Source organism: Dermacentor silvarum, chromosome 4, assembly GCF_013339745.2.
Source record: "Dermacentor silvarum isolate Dsil-2018 chromosome 4, BIME_Dsil_1.4, whole genome shotgun sequence".
Classification (NCBI taxonomy): domain Eukaryota; kingdom Metazoa; phylum Arthropoda; class Arachnida; order Ixodida; family Ixodidae; genus Dermacentor; species Dermacentor silvarum.
The window spans coordinates 48912761-48934532 of record NC_051157.2 but is presented as its reverse complement, the minus strand read 5'-3'; the positions used below and the strand labels follow the sequence as shown (position 1 = coordinate 48934532).

The following is a 21772-nucleotide window of genomic DNA, read 5'->3' as shown; positions in this document are numbered from 1 at the left end:
TAAAAGCTTCCGATGATGTTTCTTTTTTCAATTTATGTTGCTTTCTTGTCTAGCGTTCTTTTTTACCTATAATTTTGGTGTAGCGGGCTCTTGAGCAGCCAAACTTCTCAGTCTGTCGCAGTTATTAATAATTAAAAAAAACTGTTTCCTAAGCTGCATAAATGCATTATTGCAAGGGATGGTTCAGCAACGAACAAAGTACCGCTGTTCCCCGGGTGAATGCACTCATCTTTACGCGCCCTAATTACGCGTTCTCATATCCCACCATCTCGATTCAAACTCGCGTAGTAGCGACAGACGACACCACGGGCAAAGTTCAAGGCGTGACTGTCAGCGCTCGAAATGCCCAATCCGACCACTGCTCGCTGAACTCTGCTCCGATGCACTGGTCGACTCGCTGGCGGAATAACTCTTCGCCTTTCCACTACCCCCATCGAGCGCGCTTATCACTCTTAGCATGTCCAATCGCTGTTAAAGCTAATCAGGGAACGTCAGTGTGACAGCCGACCCAATAGCGAGACACCAACGATAATACAGGCGAGACCTCCGGCCTAAATTACAGTGGGGCGCACCGGGTTAAACGCCGGCCGCTTCGGACAGGAAGAGTTCACGCAGTGCGAACACGAACTCCACGCACAGGGAAGAAAAGTTACTCTCAGCTAAGTTCGTTCCATACCGCCGGTCGATTGATTGACCGAAGAACTGGCCAGGCGCTGATGCTGACCCCCCGTGGGCACTGATTTGCGATGCGATCCACAGTCGGCTGAACGCGACTACACACCGCGACCGAGCGCAGTATTGCGCCAGAGGCGGCCCTCGGAGGCGACGGAGCGTGCGTTCGGGGCCACTGGCCACTCGCTGTGGAGAAAAGGAGCCGGCACAGCTCATCAGGTGTGGCCGCCGTAGGGCAGTGTCGTCCCCTGCAACCCCCTCCACTTTACCGTCCCTAAACGGGAATCTGCGTGGACAAATGAGTTCGCCAATCGATGCTTCGGAGCAGGCAACGCAAAGGCCGGAAGGAAGCGCTGGCTCTGCGGGTGCTACCGATGCGCCAACGGGCGCGCATGGTCCTTCAATACCCCCCCCCCCCCCCTTTTTTTTTTTCATCCAAGAAAAAAAAAAAAAAGGACGATGGGATTGGAAGGAGCGAGGCTTAACGTGACCGCGGCAGGAGACGATAGATGAAGGTTCGGGAAGGCCAGCATGAACGGAAGGGAGAGTGACTTTTTCTTGTTATTTCCCGTTTTGTATTTGTTTTTCTGTTTTTTCTCCCTTTTTTCTGAGCGGCGGTGCTTCGTTGCGAGCAGTGCGTGCTCGGGACGGGGGCATTTTCGGTGAGGGTGCAGCGCAAAGCCGCGGCAGTGATTGGACTTGCCTGTCGTGAGGGCAACCTCTTTGGCTTTTTGGACGTGACCGAGGACCTTGAACTGCGGCAACTCTACCTCCTTGGCGATGCGGACGGACGTGTCGCCGTCCGACCACCGGTAGCGGATGTCTTTCATGGTATAACCAACTGCGGGGGAAAGAAGAGAGACAAAAAAAATTGACGTTGACAAAAAATTGACATAGGATGGTTTTCGGAAGGAGTTATAGAAGCATAGAATGAGCTAGAAGTCACTATAATAAAATTTCAAGATTTTTTCTTTATGAGGAAAGCGGCGGCCGGTGTCATACCTAACGCAGAGCACTAATAATGACATTGACGTAATTCACTTCATTTCGCATTTACACTCATTATTGTTTTGTTTTACTAGAGACTGCAACAGATTTCACCTGTTCTTCACTTCTAGATGCTCTCACATTTTGCAGTGTTTTGAATAAAATATCTGCTTCTAAAAACGCTTAGCCTTGCACTCGGCCATGTAACGCTTGAAACAGCGAAGCTGGGCGATCGTAGCCCAACATTTTCCGGATGTGCGCGCGAACTTTTCATCTGATTACCCATGATGATTATAATTTATTTTCACGCATCTCGGACTTACGACCGTCACTGCGCGTTGCATAGCGCAGCTTGCAACACCGACACCGCGTTGCAATGCCGTCAACGCGTTCCAGCAGACCCGCTCCGTGAATGCGTCTCTCTCTCTCTTGCTCTCATAGCGTGCAAAACCTCTTCACCTCGCAGAGCACGAGCGTGCGAACGCGCCAGCTGTGGACGAAGACGACGACGCTCGAACGCAATCATATGGTTCGCATAAATGCATGTTTGGCAAGCGTGGCTGTATACAGCCTAGTGGTTACGACGCTCGCCTTAGGACCGGGGGTACGTGGGTTCGAATGCCGCCTCGGCACGAAAGCTTATTCCTTTTGTTTCAATACGAACAACAAATTACGGCTGGCTGAAACAGCTGCGCTGTTAAAATAATGAAGTTATATTCAACAAGGCTTATTCTTGGGCTAGTTGGTACGGTTTCCTCATATTGGCTAAGCCTATAGCGCAATTGAAAAGAAGACAGGGCCGTGACAGAGACACAGGACAGCGCTCTGTCACGTCCCTGTCTTTTTATTGCGATAGCAATTATATGGACACTCCAAAGCAGATTTCTGCCATCGGCGTCGCCGTTGCCGTCGCCGTCGCAGTGAGGTTCCGTATGACGTCAATGGAGATGAAATCGTCGCCGCGCGCCGCCGATAGCTGTATGTGCGAGTGAAAGGGCGCGAGGGACGCGCGCTTTCACGGGGAGTGAACGCACGGCGGAGAACAAACGCGCGTTCTGTGCCGTGCTCCCTTAAGGGCTGCAGAAGTAGGCGTCTCTTTCCTCCTTTACAATCACCATATATGTTGAGCAAACGCGCCTTCTTCTGACGCACGAAAGGCCGTGAGGGGGGAGGGGCAGGGAAGGGAGGCGACGTTTAGCTGCGGCACCAAGTGCCTATTTATATCAGAGGCTCCGGCAACAGTCACCAACGCCGCACGCATTTTGTGCGAACGCGGGCAAAACGCCGACGGCGTCGACAACAGTGCTGTGTGTTGCCGGTGCTGCTGCATGTCCAAGTTTGTACAGCGGATAAAACTACTATCCTTACTCCGTATAGCTCTCTACTAAGTTGCTATCGCAATTGACGCTTCGCCTTTCGGGTGAAACTGCGACAACTTTTTTTTGAATTGCGCTATAGGCTTAGCCAATATGAGGAAGTTATATTCTCCTGGTACCCGAACACAACTATGGAACATAATCGCCCCTCAAAGTGGTCTTTATTGGCTACTGTTATATTACAAACTTGAAAATACAACCTTTTAAAATCTATATGCCACAGTTAGATGCCAAAAGATGCGTCTCGATGTACGTGAAAAAAATTACTTTCTCCATCATGTCTACATGTTTGCTATGGCAAAAACTGCATTTCATTGCTCAAACGCAGAGATGAAGATGGAACTCCGCGCAATTTGACTATATGCATTCTTCTCACAAGAGATAGGCCATATAATATTTCCCGTGTAGCGTCCAACTCCCCGTGACTCAGTTTAAGATAGACCACAAAATATACACATCAATGTTAATAATCCTGAAAGTATTGTGAAGGAGCTGCGTCGCTCTTTTGAAAGCATTCCGGCGTAATTTGTATGTTTTTATTCTTCTTTATTTTACACGTTGAGGTTGACGCACTGCCCCTGCAGTTTTATTTCCCTTTCTACGTGCCGACCCAGCCCTTCAGTTAACCATGTCCACACTTTGGCTATACAGAGCTCGTAAGGGGGCGAAAAAATAACGAGGAAAAAACCAGTAGAATGAATGGACGAGTCTTGTAAATGAAAGCGCGGAATAGACGTGACCGCAGACCCTCGTGCGCGGCGCTTTCAGGTTACAAGTCTGAAACAAACACAAAGGGTCGTATTTCAAAAGAGTTTCACCTTCCAGCGCGTATATCACTCCCGAGTCTTCGGCACTGTCTCCCACTTCGCATTGTGCATGCCACGCGCGCAGCGATATAAATTGCGCGACAGTGACCAGAGGCGCTGCCGGTGACGCCTCCTTTTGTAAAAGGATGCGAAGAAGACAAAAAAAAAGTACGGAGAAAAGAGACACGATACGGAGAGGCCCGAGCCATTCTGGCCAACTGTGGCCACGCTATGCTGCGTCGCTCACCACTCCCTCCCCACCCCTTTTCATTTTTCGGACCATCGCCGTCACCCCTCGATCAGCGGGCCCGGCGCTCCTCCGCATTCATGGCGAAGCAGGAGACCCTCCCGGCCCGGCACGCTGTACCCAATTCAGAGCAGGAACCACGGGCGCATGTAGTTCGTCCCTCCGGGCCATATGACGCGAAGCAGCTAGCTAGCTCGCAAGGCCGTGCCCTCGCCCGCACCCTTGCGGGAAGAAAAGGGAGATGGGGGGAAAAGAGGTGCTCTGGCACAGAAGCGCTCGCGCCCACGATCAGTCAAGGGGTTTGCCGCCATACAAGAAGCTGCGTGAAACCACCATCGTCGTTGAACGCCGCCGCTATGGCGCGGCGGAGTGAGTTTGCGCAGCGTGGTCGCGTCCCGCCGCAATATTTGCGCCGGGGAAAACATGATTTTCGTGTGCTCCCCCCCCCCTTGTTCTTTTCTGGTTTCCGCGGCCCCACCCTAGTGCCGGCAGCGAACTCGAGAGACCCGCAGGAGTCTCACCACGGCCTCCTTGCTACAATCTTTCTTCTTTGTAGTGCTTTCTTCTTCTTTCTTTACTGCCTATTCTGTGCTTCTCTTTTACTCTTTCGCACACTATAGTATATGGACGCTTTTGACAACACGGCCTAGATTGCATCGTAACGCTCCCCTCTCACCTCCCGCCTTCCTCGGTCCTGCCCCCTTTGCTTCCCTGCAAACATTGTATTCGTTCATTTTCCCACATCGCATCTTTTTATTTCAAAACTTCTTTATTTATTTCTTTCTTTCTTTCTTTCTTTCTTTCTTTCTTTCTTTCTTTCTTTCTTTCTTTCTCTCACTCACTAGAGAGACGAGTTTTTGTTTTCCGCGGGAAAGAAGAGCCAAGGGGGCAGGGTGAGCTTGCTAAGCGTAGACAGAAGTTGAAACGCCTCGTTTCCACGGGACGAGAAGACGCCTTTCAATGTGAATTCACTCCTCGACCTCCAACGCTTGTTTTGCGTTACCTTGCTCATCAACTTGTTCCACATGGAGAAAATTGAGTGATGTTTCTTGGAAACAGAATTAAGGAAAAAGACATTGCAATGCAACGTTGCTGACTGAACGAAAAAGAACAAAAAAAAAAAGCATCAGTCCCCGCAATTGCCGGTATATATACAGTAGGAGGTGCAACAAGCACCTGCGAATATTAGGTTTGGCTTCACCGCCACGGGGTAAACCTAATTCTCTCCGCGCGCTTCTATCACTTCGCGTGGCAGGTTGAGGTGCTGTACGTATCCGAGTCCTTCCTTCCAGAGACTCCGGAATATTGCGCAACGCGGAGAACTTCGCTCATTTATTCATGGGCCAAATCATCAGGCTCTTCGCACAGGGGAAGCTTGAGTGACTAAATAACGAAGAAGAAACCGGAGACGTGCTTTGACTATACTTAAAGGTGCACTAAATTCGATCAACATGTTAAGGTTGTTTTACTTGTAAAACAGTTAATTATTTATTTAAGTTGTTAACAATATACTAGCTCCATTCCGTCTATCCTCTTAGAAGGATATATTTGTGTGCTGCAGTGAGTCATGATGTACTTGATTTTTACCCTCGTAAAATATCTGACAGCCATGGCAAAGTATAGATGTATACGAAACCGTGTACAGAGTTCCGGTTAAAGCTTCCTAGTAGCCTTTTCATAATTAGATAACCACGTTAACCGGGGGCCATACTTTGTAAGGATTGCTGTCTTACGATTCTAATCATTTCCTATCACCCATCGCAGTGAGTGCCGAATCCTAGCAGTGATAAGCTCCTATTATGGCAGAAATCGAAGGCTACATGTGCGGGTATTGGGGGTTTACCCGCCCTCTTAATTAACAGCTCATTTTCATAGCCGGCATATAGGAACGATTTTATTTGAATTATTTTCTTTGTCATGCTGTGCCAGCGGATCTGAATGTCACTCCGGCTACGTTATCACCAGGAGCGGCGGGTCGTGAGCAATGGACGATAAGAAAGGGATGGAATCGAGCAAAAGGAATCTTTGCACTATTCCTTTCCAGAAGTGATAAGCATACCCGCTGCAGCAGCACAGTTGCCATGGAGTTGCGCGTCTGATCACGTGGTCGTTGGTGCGATGCCGGCTGGGGCGGCCGCATTGCCTTAAGCGCGGAATGCAAATTCGTGAAGTGCGCATTGGATGCATGTTACACAACTGCGGGTAGTCGAAATTATGGTGGAGTCCCCACCCTACGGTGGGCTGCATAATCAGATCGTGTCTTGGCACGTAAGACGTGATAGTTTATTTTAACTAATTAAATGACAGAAGAAGTGGCCCTTGAACCAACGGCTCTGTCGGTAGAATTTCGCTGGTAAACAATGGAGGGCACCGTTTCCTTGCTCTATACTTGGCGACAACCTAATATTTCAGTATTATTTCCGCCCACGAAAACGCATTGCCCTTTCCCTCCGTGCCTCCAGGCTTCATAACATAGTGTTCGAGAGATGCCGACGTTTGAAGAAATTTCGCCTCCTACGTGACGTCGCATAAATGAGCGCACATGATGGCTCGGTGTATTTATATGAATTCTCTTCGAGCTTCAGAACAGTGTACTTTTCACTGCATTCTTACGTTGCCGTCGACTACGGTACACGTCTGTCGGGGACCGTATCTCCATGCAAAAAAAAAAAAAAATGTAAGAGACTCTACCTTCGATTTTATTACTGCATTTATGCTACAGCTGGCGGCCTCATTAACGCTTCATTCTCAGCAGTGTTGTTCGGCTCCGAAATAACGTACTAACGAACGGAGCGCCCATATTCGGCGAGAACGAAGCTGCCCAAGCTAGGGGTCGGGGTCTGCGGTTTTCGCTGCGCTCACGATCGTGCCACGCAATCTGCCACGTGTTCGCTCGAGCGCAGTCCGCGGAAATGTGTCTTACCTGAAAAACGGCATGTCTCGCCCTGATTTCGGCGTTTACTTTCCTGCTCTCGCGTTCCATATTTTTCTTCCACGAAGGCACATCCAACGAGCATGTTATACCTGGCGTGCGTGCGTGCAGTATAGCGAGCTTCTAATCAGTGCACCGTGATGTGTTTCTATTCCTGCGGGACTCGCATCTAATCTCGCTCTGCGACTGGTAACGGGGTCTGCCATATATGATCTCGTAATTACATCAACGCATATTTTTTTTTCTATTTTTGTAGTTACCGGGCATTTTTCATTTGATCTGCTTCAGACAGTGTAGGCGGGGCGGGGAACCCTGGTAGCGGTGTTTCGAGCACCGTAATGGGGACAAGAATTAATTCTGGGAAACTTCGCGCAACGACCATGGAATCTCATCACGGTGTAAAAGCGGTTATTAAACGAACGCCGGACCGAAATAGGAACAACGCAATAACAAAAAACTCATTTTCTACCTCGGGCTCTTGAATACGTGCACGCGTATCATGCTGGTATGCCAAGCAAATCAGGCAAACATATCCAGCATCTTTAAAGAATGTTTCTTTCCCTCTAACCGAATGATGGAGAAAACAACAGAACTTAGTGGGGATTAAGCGACACTATTTGATCAACGTACTAGAGAGACATTTTTTATTTATTTTTCTTGTTGCCATACAATGTTTTATGATCCAAGCCAACCTTTCCAGTTTGCATAGCTATATCTATCCCCGAACGTAAGAAAGTGACATTCTGAAAACTACTTGGAGCCCAGATTACGACATCGTTATGGCTCTTGTTGAACCAACTTGCTTCTATCCTCAAGTTAGAACACCTACTACGGCGTTTCACTCACTCTATTCAGGCTTTGTCGAAAAATCCAATGTATAAGTCGTAACCTACGCGCGTCAGAAATCACGACAGTATCACTGAACAAAATGTGCTCACAAAATCTCTGACAATGTCATTTTACGAAACTTCCACTGAACTTCCAATTTTCTAAATTTTATGCCAGGTTCCATGTCAAATGCGAACTTGTTCAGTTCGTGCAGTTATATTTCTTTATAAGCGAAATGTTTTGAAGGCCACTTTAAACTTTGCTACGGCGCTTGATGCTCTTCAAAAAATGGCGGAATCCGCCTGTTTAGTTTTCTTAAAATATCAAGTCGACGAAGTTTCACTCCCTCTACGTAAGCTTTGCCGTAAGAACCAATTTATTATTCTGAACATACTCGCTTTAAAAATCAGGGGTGCATCATTGAAGGACACGGACTCTCAAAGGCTCACAAAATGCCATTTGCGTTCTTAGACTTAAGTTGTCCGGAGGTTTCAGCAATAATCCGTCCTTACGACAGTCCTCACTCTCGAAAAAAAATAATAAAACCCGGATTATGAGCTGCTAAAATGAGCCCTCAGATTTAGCCTTCATTCACACAACATGCCTCGCAAAACCGGAGAGAGAGAGAGAGGGGGGGGGAATGTAACGTTACCGCACACGTTATAAGGACTTACGAGCGCGAGCCGTAAAAGGCCCGTCGTCGAAAACTTCAAGGCACATGCGAGTAACTTGGCGGTCCTGAGTGGAAAAGCGAGGGTATACGCGGAGAAAAAGCTCCGGGAACGCATAGAAACGGTGTGACGTTTTTATTACGACAAGCTTTTAGCCTCGTCTTAAGCGATTCGATCGAGAAGGAAAGAAAAAAAAAAAGAGACAGAAAGCGCGAAGCGATCTATGCGTCGTCGTCGTACCACCACCCACCCGCACGCAGTCTCTATAAAAGTGCTAAAAGCGTCCCCGGAGACGTGGTGGCAGCCTGCGAAAGGTTAACAGTCTCGGAGTTTCCTACAATACACACACACACATACGACTCAGTGATCAGCACCCCGAGAAAAAAAAAAAAAAAAAACGGAGCGAATGCAGAACGCAGTGCCGTCGTTATTCCTTTGTTGCAGACGAGACAACAAGAAGAACAAGAAAAGAGAGAGAGCAAGAACCCGGACGCATCTGGGGGCTCGTAGCGAAAAATCGTGGTGAACGGAGGAGGAACCCGGGGCAAGGAAGAGGACGTCCTCTCTGGATACCCGTCAGCGGCAACGGGCAGTAGTCGCGCGCTGGATCCGCGAGCAGAAGCGGGGGTGGCTTCCCCGCGAGACTCGGCAGTACAGTGGCGAAGCTTTGGAAATAGCGCGCCGTTGCAGCGCGCGCCTGGCTCGCGCCCTGCAATCGGACACGGGGATAAGAAGAGAAGCGGCGCGCAGAAAAGCGGCGTTTCTGCACGCCCGACTTAGCTCGCAAAAGAAAAAAAAAAGGTGGTGGCTGCGTCAGAGTGAAGCTAAGTGAACGGAACTGCGAGAACGACCGAAGAGCGCATGCGCGGGTGGTGGCACAGCTCGCTGCTGCGTGTTCCTTTTTTTTTTCTGCGTCTTGGTGGTGCTGCTGCCGCTGCCGCACAGTCTGGAAAACAAAAGTCGTGATCTCCCAGAGGACAAGAACATTGCAAACAGTTCCCGCACTCCCTCTTCTCTCTCTCTCTCTCTCTCGATTTCTTTCGGCCTGTTTTGCTGGCGCGCGTACGAAAGGTTCCTGCTTGAGTCGTTCCGCCGCCAGCCAACCTCTTTCTTTCCTTTTCCTTCTGTCTCTCCCTCCCTGCGTTCTGCTTAATGGCGGTTGCTACGATCTCCTCCCCTGAAATAATAAGAATCCCACCGCCAAAGCGAACAAGTGCACAAGAGATTCGCTCTCTTAAACCTACACAGGAGAAGTGCGCGAACGGAATAATTCTTGTTTTTTTTTTTCTTTCGCTTTCCCCCTTCGTCCTATTCATTTTTGTTTTCTTTGCAGCAAACTAAGCGCAGAATACGACAAGGTATTCGCCTTTGGAAACACTTTTCTCTCCTAAAGTGGGAGTGCTCGCAATGCTGAAAGGAAACGTCGCCGAGAGATAAGTGTGATTTAGTATGCTCACTAGCGCGCGCGCCCCTAGGAAAGGGGCGCATTTGGGCGTCGCGATCATTCCAGGAACGGAGAAAAGTCTGCCTAGGGTACCATAACGCTGTGGCACTGGGATTAAGATTAATGTAACCGTGCTTATGGTTAGTTATAATCGCTGCTACAGAGCTATGGGCACAAAACACAACCTATGTAAGGTCTGCTACGCGTACTCGGTCGCAGAAGTATGGTAAACACGATGATGCTTGAAAAAGTCAATTTTTATTACTGTGCGCGCGTGCCGTCTGCAATAAAGAAGTGCACTGGCGTGGAACCGCTGATACAAACAATAGTTAAGCACATGCAATTCCGGAGTGTACGTGTTAGCAGCTGCGAAGTGGTTGCTCGTTCTGGCTTTCGTCTTCTTCTGCTTTAAACATTTTTTTATAACTTCGAGTTGAATAAAGTTAGCATTCATTTGCCGCAGGTGTTTCTTGCGCTCCAAGTTTACCTACATTGTTCTGCCCACATGTTTACATGAAGTAAATATCCTCGTTCGAATTACTTGGTGTTGACTTGCTTTCATATCGTTTTTTTTTTCTTTTGCTTTGTTTTGCGTGCTTTCAAGCTTCCCTTGCTGTTCTTTTTTTATATTGCTGGAAATGTTCGGGAATATTTGTGATGTTCTTCTGCTTTCTGGGGTTTTACGTGCCAAAACCAGTTCTGATTATGAAGCACGCCGTAGGGGGGGGGGGGGGGGGTGCTCCGTATTAATTTTGACCACCTGAGGTTCTTTAACGTGCACTACAAATATTTGTGATGTTTCTGACATAACCAGCTCTCCTGTAGCCTATTTCAGGATGTTTACGTACCTACATAAACAACAACAATGGCCTCAAAAGCGTCGCCATGTCATTGCACCATTTTCACGTCAAAACCGAAAGAAGCGAGAGGTTTACACGAGACGATAAACAACTGCATATGGGTTTACTCTCAACGGTGAAGTCATGCCGTCAAACCTCCTTGCGCAGATCAAAGCGCGCGGCGATGCAAAAGCAACGAGGAGGCCTGGTCTGTTGTAAGAGAGACGCTGACGCATTCGCAGAATTTTCATTCACTGCCATCGAGTCTCTATCCGCATACCGAGAAATCCCGCGGTGCCCATATATAGAAGGCAAGGTCCGGGAGTGCGCAGCATGTGAGGAGGTTGGGAGAGAGAGAGAAACAGAGCGTCGTCTCAGACGACGTCGAGACAACGACGTCGTCTGTACTGGACGACTTCTCAAAGCGTTTTCGTGGAAACGGCGATGATGTCGGCACCCCATCTCGCGTTGGGGTTCACACTTTCAGTTGTTGCGTTGCTCTTGCTGGCTAACCTTCCGTCTTTTCTTTAATTTTTGCTGGCTTGAAAGACCCGAGAGAGAAGCAGGCTTTAAAAAAAGAAAAAGGAAACAAAACAGTAGAAGACGCGCGAAATACGGGTACATAGCATCGCAGTGGCGTACCTCAGCGGGTTAATGCAGAAGATGAAGATGCCGCTGCCGACACGCGAGCGGAAATCCAATTTAAAAATGATAAATGTGAAAGCACTGTAGAACTTCAATGAATATAAATTCTGGGGTTTTACGTGCCACGACAGCCATCTGATTATGAGGCCCGCCGTAGTTGGGGGCTCGGGAATAAGTTTTAACACTCGGGGTTCTTTCACACGCACCTAAATCTGGTACCCGAACGTTTTTTTCCCTTTGTTTAACTTTTATTTCTTTTTTTATTACGGGCCCGTCGAAATGCGGCCGCCGCGGCCGGGATTGAACCCGCGACCTCGAGTTCAGCAGCGTAATGCCATAGCCGCTAAACTATCGCCGCGGGTGCAGCCCGATTAAGCAAAGCGGCAAGAAAGAAAGAAATAGGCTAGAACTTAGGGCCCCTCACTCATACCTTGCACACTCTCATTTATCAAAGTAACGTTTCTGTACCTCGTATCTCTTGCCAACTTGGTGCATACTGTGACGCGCTCGCTCACCCGACCACGAGGTTTCTGTTAGATACCTCCTAAGTGGGTGAAGTCCGCGTATAATGCTGTATAGAAATCCGTCCCCGATGGCGCAATCACACCATTGTCTTCCATCACAGCAGCTTAGTGTTCTAACCAACCATCAGGCCACGATAGCCTGCATGCTTCTGCCGTGCTAAAGTCGATCTTTGAAACGCATGACGCACGCGTCACGTGCCACTTTCTGGCAATCTTCCCTCGTTACACCTAATGCTTTGAGACGATTTGTTTGAATGCCATAGCTTTGGGATAGGCGCGCACTTTTAGACTGCCCTGCCTATCGGGATGGGCTCATATTTTTCATCAGAATAACGCAACGTGATATCACCAAAGTTGGTGAAGTCAACGTATGATGCTGTTGCATTGAATGTCACGAGAATGGCGGATACAAAGTTGGTACATCAATGGCCGAGCATAAATGCGAGGCAAACAGACGAGGCTTCTTCTTGGGCGAGATGTTCATTCATGCAGTGCGAGCCATCGTTAAAAAAAAAAAAAAAAAAAAAAAAAAAAAACTGGTCTGTGATCAAGGCACAGATGAAGGATCATACGGGAACGCCTTCGTTGTGTGTCTTTGTGTATGTCTTACTCACAGCCCGTGTTACAAACAAGCGAGTGCTCTTCATAGTTTATTCAGAGGTCACCATACCTTAAAGCCTTTCATCGCATATTCCTTAATTTTTGCAATACACCCTAAGAGTGACCGCTTTTTCAAAAGTATTCGAGCAGTACAAGTCACATCTCCGTGGCGCATTCGTTAAGGTAACGAAAATTTTACTTTCCTTTGTGCCTTCTTCAAGGGACACTAAGGAGCAACACTAAACAAATTTAGACCGGTAAATTATTCTTTCAGAATCCTCTTTTCATTAGTTCAGCGATATAAGGTTGATTACCACAGGAGAAAAGAAAGAGCAAGGTTCACTTTATTAAACTGCACGCCAAATCCTCAGAACCAGTACATCGGTGTTACGTCTGGACTTTCACGCAGTTTTTTCGTACTTAGACCGCTATAGCTAAAAAAAGTTAGCAGAACTTGTGAGGCTGATCCTGTTGTTTCTTTAGAATTAAACATAGCCCTTTGCCGAAAAGAATTACCTAGACCCGACTATTGACGCTATCACATTTTTTTGACGTCAGGCGAACTATCACGGGAACTTCGTCGCGTCCTTGAGTCCTATCTGGTTTACCAAGCAACAAGTAATAATAAGCGTGACCGCTCTGCTGTTGCAGAAGCGCAATTTACTAATACAACTTTATACTCGTCTCCAGTGCCTCGTTCCCGAGCGTTCATCGTACAGAAACTATAATACCGGCTTGACGCCGCTCACGAAGGCATGCATTTATTCGATTCGTACACCTATCTCGAATGATTACGTATGTCGCATTATTCAGCCATGGAAATGTAATAATCATCCGAAAGTGCCCATCAAAGAAATTCATAAGCGCAGTAAACAACAGCAGTCGAACAAGAGATGTCTCAGCCAGGAGCCGACGTTTCAACAACGGGACTTGCCTGAGCCATGGGAGTATTTGCAATCGCCATGACGAAGACAAGTCCACCTGTTCAAACGTCGGCTGCAGCCTGAGGCATCCTTCGTACAATCATTGGTCGGCCATTTCAAGCCTTAATCTTCCTTTGAACTTCTGTCTTGCTTGGAGCTCGGAACAGTGGTGATGACGAGGACAACCATGCATTATCTTAAGTGCAAAATTCTGTACCTGTGTTGTTTTGTCGTTTCGCGACGACACCATGACGTTAGTTTCCTCGGCTTAGCGTCCCGTCGAACCCACAAAGAGTTGAGAAACGCAATAGCTAAGGCAGCAAAATTTCTTCGCCAAATCACACGCTTGAAGGAATGCGCAATGATTCGGTTAGCTTTCAAAGTAGTGTTCACGATTCTAAAGAGAGACCCGCCGTGGTGGCTTAGTCAGCTAAGGCGTTGCGCTGCTGAGCACGAGATCGCGGGATCGAATCCCGTCCGCGGCGGCCGGGACTAGAGAGACATGAAAAGGGAAGGAAGAATAAATAATACTGAACAACTAGCAAAGAATATAAAAAAAGATAAGTGAGAGTAGTTTTCTTTCACAAAAACGTTTTCACCATTTGTTCCAACATAGAATTCCCATCCCTATTTCGAGTACTGTGCCTTAAAGGCGACTCAGTGCGGAACGATTACTTGAGCTCAGTCAATACTACAGGTCGTTCCTCTCTGTGTATGGCCTCAGCTTCCAAGTATTGATAACAGCCTTCACCGGATGGAAAGAAAAAAAAAGATACTGCCAACAATGCTTTGTCAGAACGACTCTGTACAAATATTAAGTGAACAGGGCCCATACTGACTGCGAACGATTTATTTAGCGTACGTTTTTTACAGCTTGTCTGACTGCGTACGAAACAAATACTATTACACAGCTGTTTCTTCTGCGCAGGTATTAGAATTTCATCGCCGCCGTCTTCTTCTGCGGGCGCGTATTTCTTGCACAGTAGTCTACACTTCGGTCTAGAGTCACTTCGCTTCAGAGAAAAAGAGGGACACCACAGCAGCCGAGAAGATCAAGGTGACGGTCTGAACTTTTTGTAGCTCCTGTAGGCATGTGGGGCCGCCGGTGCTCGCAAGCGTTCTCGCTCAAGTCGAAGAACTATATCGAAGTGCGTCGCTCAAGCACTGCAAGTTTGGCTGCCTGCACAGCTGGTTCGAAGGGATGCGACACAGTGCCAGGCTGTCAGAAGGCTCCCTTAGCCTTCCTCATCTGCCATGCACGTTAGTCACTTGCTACTGTATGTTGTGTATGAATACAAGAATGCATGAATAGTACTTCATTTGATAAGTCACCACAGTCATCTGGTGCAGCATGCTAGGCGTATGGCCGGGCAAACATCTTCAGCATTAATTAAAGAATGTTTCTCTCTCTATCTCTCTCTCGATGCTATGGATATGCCAAGCTTACAGTAACGTACATTGCCTCAAGGACAACAAGGACAAGTTTCACGAACCACTTACCCATTTTCTTAGTGAAGCGGGCGTGCATGCTTTTGTTAAAGCTGCCATGTGGCAACCGGTTGGAGTAAAAAATAGAAAAAAGAAGGAAAAAAAAAGAATATAAGAACATAATACGGAACCATGCCACCGTTCAGTGACGAAGCACACAGCCACAAGAGTGTTAGTCGTGTCTTTCGGTCAGCGATTCTAAAAGTCTGAGACGTCACGGATAATTTGACTCTAGCTTTGATCATGGAGCTATTCATTATTTATGAGTTATACAAACCCGACCAGCGTTAAGTTTGCCTCACAGCTCGTGCGGACCCTCTTACATTAAAAAAGTATCGCATGCTTTTTATTTGGAACCTTTTACATTTTCTAATAAGGATCATTTTTAGTTCAGGCTCAGTTTCTGTATGCAGAACTGGGTTTAAATCCGGGTGGAATATTTATGACGCACCGAATTACTTGTTTTTGCGCTAATGTGTGTCCGTAAGCTCCCTAACTGGGCAATAATCTCGTACATTTGTTTAAAAAAAATACCGCCCAAGCACTCCGTACGGATGGTTAACCAGCGAAGCTGAAACGTGTGGCCCCGGTGTTTAGCAGTGGGTTAATCCCGACGCTGTATTGAAGCGTTTCTCAATTATTGGTTACATGTTGGTGTTTCGAGTGGAACGCAAGCGCCAATGGTGGGCGGATGCTGCTTACCACGACGCCGAGCTAACTCGAGATATCCAACGCATGCGGCAACGGCGAGCCGAGGAGGCGGCGTTGCGGGCGGAGCAGGCGCGCGTGCTTGGGTATACGACGCAGAGAACGACGTCACTCACGGCGCTGCCAATGGCGCGCACGACTTGGGTGCGACGTAAAGAACGACGTAACTGACGGCGCAGCCAATGGAGACCTTTATCGAAACATGTGGCGAACGGTTTTTCGTTTCGCCAAGCCATATACAGCTTTCGCTGTAAAAAGAAAAAAAAAAGAAGATATTGGCACAGTGGTAGGTTACAACAAATATCAGCACATAATGACCTAATTCCCGTACTTTCCGGTCGCCAAGACGCAACCCGATGCAGATTCATCTTGCACTTCTGCTTATGGCTTTAAAACGTGAAAAGACGGGAAAAGATACGACCGCATTTTCGGCCCCTTTAAATGTCCTAATAACCATGTTTTTAAAACTTCCGAGGTGCGTGCTCAGCAAGCTGGCTCAAACTACTTATCGAAAAAGAAGAAAGAAAAGTTGTCTGTTTATAGCATAGAAAGTTTGCTCAGCTACAACAACGTGCGGAGCTACGTTGACGGCAGGCGGTTTTCCATCATCTGCGTCAATACCAAATTCAATTTTCGACGCTTACCCTTTCCCCCAACTTGTCCTTCTCTCTCAGCGTAACGGAGCCTTGGCTTCAGCGAAACCGCTGTTCTAAAACCATGGTCAGCATCGAATGAAAAATAGAGAATTTCGCGGCATTGTACAGCGACGCGGTGATTTAACAATGAAAAAGCCTCTACGCATCAATCATGCCGTTAACGCCGGCGTGGCGCGAAGCGACTTCGCCGAAACTTCAATAACGAGCAAAATTGGCTGACTAAGCGAAAAGGAGAATGCTAGAGCCTAATTATTGCCGTGCCACTGAGCAAATCAGAGCGACGCTGACGCAGCCCAACCCTTCATCTTCTTGTTTTTCCTTCATAGGTCCCTGCAAAAGCAGTTGCAGGAACGAAGCGCTATATTTTCACTGCATCAGCAACAATAACAACGACAGCAACGACCATGACTACAAGCCGGTTCATGGGTTGTAGTTGCCACGTTCTTTGAGTTTAGCTAATGACGCGCCGCCTTTTTAGGGTCAAGGGTATGCATGCGTGGACGAGCCTGTTTTAAGCGTCCAGTCACGGCCCGAGTCACACCAATTACCCCGACAAGGTTCGCGCATCAACCCCGAAGCAGCGCCGTGATGACGCGGCAAGCAGGCGCGCGCAGCGAACTGGCACGTGGCCTCTTTTCTAAAAAACCTCGACCTTCCCATACACCAGAGTGGCCGCCGAACGAAGCAAAGCGGCAAAGCTATACAACGCGCGTACAGGTATAACACCACCGATCCGCTCTCGAACACGGAGCACGTGCGTCAGTGTTACTACCACAGATGGAGAAAGGAGCTGCCGTCGGTGAGTTTTTTTGAAATTAGCGGCGCTCGCGCTGCTTCCAAGATTGCTTCGCATCGCTAATGACGAAATTGTGTGTCCCTAACGAGGGCCGATGTTTCGGCGAGCCAGTATAGGCCCCTCTCGACGATGCTCGCCATACATCAGAACTTGCTCACTCTACGCTTTGGCAATCACTATGCCTCCCCCCACCCCCTTTTCCTATCTTCTGTATCTCACACACGCACGCACACTCCCGCCGAACGAGGCATTAGGCACGCGAGGTTACGTTGACGAGAGCGGGCGTAATGAGCTCGATTCCTGACTGCGGAAGTTGCAATCCGCTGGCGGAAGCCGCAGCGGATGAGAGTGCCTCTGCGTCGGGAGACCCCCGCCGGTTTTTCGACGGGCTTTTCAGAATCAGCAAACTTGATGCTGCGTCCCGCGGAGTCGATGCAAGAACGAAAAATGAGAGGCTACGTAGGTGGAACTTGATGCCATTTGTCTCACAATTTTAATCCAAAACGAGCAATCGATACCAGCCTGCTATGCGCTTAATTAAGCACCGAATCTTGTACGTCTTACGAAACCGCAAACTAGAATAGGTAAGCATACAACGCCACGAACACGCCCAAACGAGGACACATATACGCCCGTTGGGATGAAAATACCGCAGGTTTAAATAAGATAATACGTAACTAACAATAATTTTATGCTCTTGTATTCATAGTAAAATAACAGGCTAATTTGTTGGATGAACTTTACGGCAACGCAGAATTAATGAATATTGTATGTTACCGTCATTGCAACGAACATTCGCGCAAGCTTAATTAAATATATAATATTCTGTGTATTGAAAAAAAATCACCGAAGATTACGATTCCCTAATGCGAAATTTGAGCGCAGCTCTAGGGTTTTCATTTCGCGATATATTAGCTGGGGCGGACGATGTCTCGTGTGGCATGTTGAAAACGGAGCGAAGTGTGGCGCGACTGCCTCGGTCATCGGGAGATCGCGAGAGGCAGCGCGTGGGTGACGCGTGGGCGCGATTCGCAGCAGCCGCCGCAGACAGACCTCCGCTCATGCAGCGCTTTGTTTCCATACAGTCGACGCGCGCTACTCTGGCGCCACCTCGTAGCTATCGTCGCCGCAAAGCCTGTCTTGCGCGGCACTACGCTTTTCTTCTCACACTTTCACCATACTCTCCTCCTTCGCTTTCCGCCTCATGGTACCGCTGCGTCCTCCTCCTCCGATTTCCTCCTCGCGCTCTCTTCGCTATCGCCGCCTTTCATCTCCCGCTGCGCTTCGCGTTCGCTTTCATCCTTCGCTGTGCTCGTTCGCTCACTTACGAGGGACAACGCCTACGCTGGCCACTAGAACGGGCGCCTAAGAGTTGCGTCCTAAAGCTTTCCATTTAAATTTATGCTAATGAAAGGTCGGTAAAGCCTGACAACCTTCATATCTACAGTACTGCTTGACTACTAAAATATACTACGATTTCTTTTCCAACAGACAATTTTCTTGTCATGCAATTGATTTCCTTTCAATCAATCATTGAGGTCCCGAACCCGGATGGTGTCACATAGAGCCAGCTGCACGATTCTGGCATAAAAAAATATCGTAAGGCCAATGAGTTTCATAAGCTGTGATATTGTATGTTGCAAAACGGCTAACAAAATGGAAATTGGCATAACTTCAGGGCGTCAAAAACAGTTATTATCAAGAGAGAGAGAGAGAGAAAAGGAGAAAGAAACGAAGAGGGAAGGGTAGGGAGGTTAAGCAACGGCTTGCCTGGTTTTCAACCCTACACATTGGCGGGTGGGGGGGGGGGGGGGGGGGAGTGGAGGATAGGTAGGAAGGAAAGAGCACTTAAATAATAAAGAATATGTCATTGTGAACAAATTCGCAGTGGAATGTCCGCTGTCGCAAGCGTTTGCACAGTCCAACAGTCGCCTTCAAGAAACGCAGAAGGGCGTTGTGGCCTTGTACATGCAAGAATGCGTAAGCCATGGTATCAGGATCTTTTCCTTCAAAAGCGCTCTGTTGTCCGGTCGGCTGAATCTAGCTTGTAGAGCACATTGCTGAGCATCAAATGATCGGCAGTGGCACAGGAGGTGCTCTAGTGTCTCGTCGCGCCCGCACAAATTGCACACCGCACTGTTGGCCATGGATATTAGGAATAAACAGGCATTTGTAAGGCATTTGTAAGGCATTTGTCTCAAGCAGGGCTATTTACGTCATTTGATGTTTGATCCTTTTGACTGCTTTGTTGAAAGAGTGCTATAAGTAATGACTGAATCATTATAGAAGTTTAGATTATCGTAGGAAGCTCCCATCTTTTTTTTATAGTTCTAACTACAGCTATAGCTGCAGAGAAAATAGTGACTGAACGGGCGGCACAATTTTTTTTTCCGCAATTCAAATCGCCATTTAGACGAGTGGGATGATTTATGTAGGAATCCTACGCTGGCATCGGGGATTCCGGAGGCCATGCTTAGAGCGGGCCCTACTGCCTCTTTTGAGTGGGTGGTCTACACAGATCGGACACCTAGTTCTCGCAAATGGCACTGACAAAGCAGTGGGATGCACAATCAGCGATATCTTATGTGGCAAAATACAATAAAATTGACAAAGCTATACTTTCTTTTAGGCTGAAGTGCAACGTAACTATTTTTTTGTATTCTCATCACTTGGGTAAAATTTACCGGTTAGAGAGGCAATATGTTATGCCATGGGTCAAGCTGCCACCAAGTTTTTTCAACAGCGATGCTAATATTCTCATACGTATGCGCTATTTTACCGCCTGAGAAACTTCTGTTATCGCGAAAATTGACGCTTTGGGCATCTTGGAACAATGATCAATAAGTTTTGATAGATCTTTAAGCTTGCCTTTTAATGCTTCTTATAAGTAACCGACATCCATTGCCCCAACGTCTTTCTCAGTTTCTCTTTCTTTCTTTCTTTCTTTCTTTCTTTCTTTCTTTCTTTCTTTCTTTCTTTCTTTCTTTCTTTCTTTCTTTCTTTCTTTCTTTCTTTCTTTCTTTCTTTCTTTCTTTCTTTCTTTCTTTCTTTAATCGATATTTCACGTCCTATATCCGAGCGTGCAACGCATACCACAAAATATGCTGCCGACCTTTTAACGGTCGTACTTTAAACTGCTGTAAACTCATCGAACATACGCACCAGTAAGTTTGGAAAAATGCTGAAGTTCGTTTTCTCGAACGATTGCATGATTCGTGAACAACAACAATAACAATAATAAACGAAAGAAACACACAGGCCATAAAAATGTGAACGTATAGGACCTCCTCCCCCTGGCAACGTCAAATTCAGTGATTTGTATTCTAACCCGGCGAATAGAGAACGCTGATGCGAGACGAATGCAACTTGACGGCAAAAAACAGCTGCACACGAACCGGTAATGCGGCAAAAAGAGAGGCCAGACGAACACGATCCGCCTCGTCGAAGTTTAGCCGAAAAAGCGCGACTCGACTAGACGCGAACCCTCAGGACGCACTGTGCGCTGTAGAAACTTACAAGAGGGAGAATACAGAAAAAAGGGAGAAGAAAAAAAAAGCGTAGGAAACATAACAAAGAACCAGGATTTCCGTGGCGGAATCTCTGTTTGCTCTGATTGACGCCCGCCTAGCTACCGCTCTCTTTCTCACCTCTTGTTCTTGATTTTTTTTTTTTTTTACGGAGTGTTTGTCGCCGAGAATATCAAACGCGGAATACGCTTTCCAGTCACGCATAAGCGAGCACCCTCGTTCTGCATATCTACGAGTGTGCACGAGAGAAAAAAAAATATAAATAAAAAATATCAGGCAGGAATTCTCGGCAAGGTTTTGCGCAGATGTTCGGAAGAGAGGCGTATATATAGACGACCGGTGGAGAAGGACAGACTGTTAGATATAGTGTGGCGAAGACAAAAGAGACGGAGTGTGCATTCTGCTGGATGCCGCATTTTTTTATTTTATTTTTTTTTCTCGCGCCGAACGAGATAGCGAAAGGATGGAGTGGGAACGGAACGGCCTGGAGCGAAGATTTGGCGGAATTCTTGTTCAGGCGTCGCTTTTGCAGCTCCTCCCGCGCGATTCTTTCGTCTCGGCTCGTCGGAAAGGCACGTAGTAACACGCTGTTGGACGAAAGCGCGAGAGGAAGTGCCCGACTTCTGCGCGGCCGAAAACGTGTGTGCCGAGCCGGCAGCATGCAGAGTAGGTGTGTTCGGCGTGGCGAGCCCTTATCACTGCTCGTAGATACCTCTACTGCATCGTCGCCGCCTACAAGTGCAGCAACCGAGAAGAAAAAAAAGCATACGGTAGTTTTCTAGATTGTCTGCTTCCGCCTCCCATGCATCTTCCTCCTGTGCTGCCCATCTTCTGGTGGGCAAAACGCGTGTCCATGTATTCATACGAAGGAAGCAGGAAACACTTTCGGAATACCAACGCGGTAAACGAGTCTCGAAGCATTTGTTTAAGCAGTATATACCGTAGAAACATGCTCTATTCTGTGGTGGCAATTTGCTTTAAAAAAATGTCATTGTGTGCGCCAATAGAGCGAAGTAACGTTTACACTCACGTTGGATTCAGATGAAAAGCGAGCCTCGCCCTCATATTGTTGGTTTTCGCAAGGATGCGAGTACCTCAATGTA

At 47.6% G+C, this 21772-nt stretch overlaps 1 protein-coding gene across 2 annotated transcripts in view; it reads right to left on the bottom strand.

Annotated features, from left to right (window-relative positions):
• LOC119449972 (gamma-aminobutyric acid receptor subunit beta) overlaps positions 1-21772 on the bottom strand; it is a 214093-nt gene that overhangs the window by 35943 nt on the left and 156378 nt on the right. For both annotated transcript variants that reach the window (XM_037713296.2, XM_049665557.1), the window contains exon 6: positions 1376-1513. In XM_037713296.2, coding sequence (XP_037569224.1) covers positions 1376-1513 — 138 coding nt within the window. The remainder of the gene's footprint in view (positions 1-1375; positions 1514-21772) is intronic.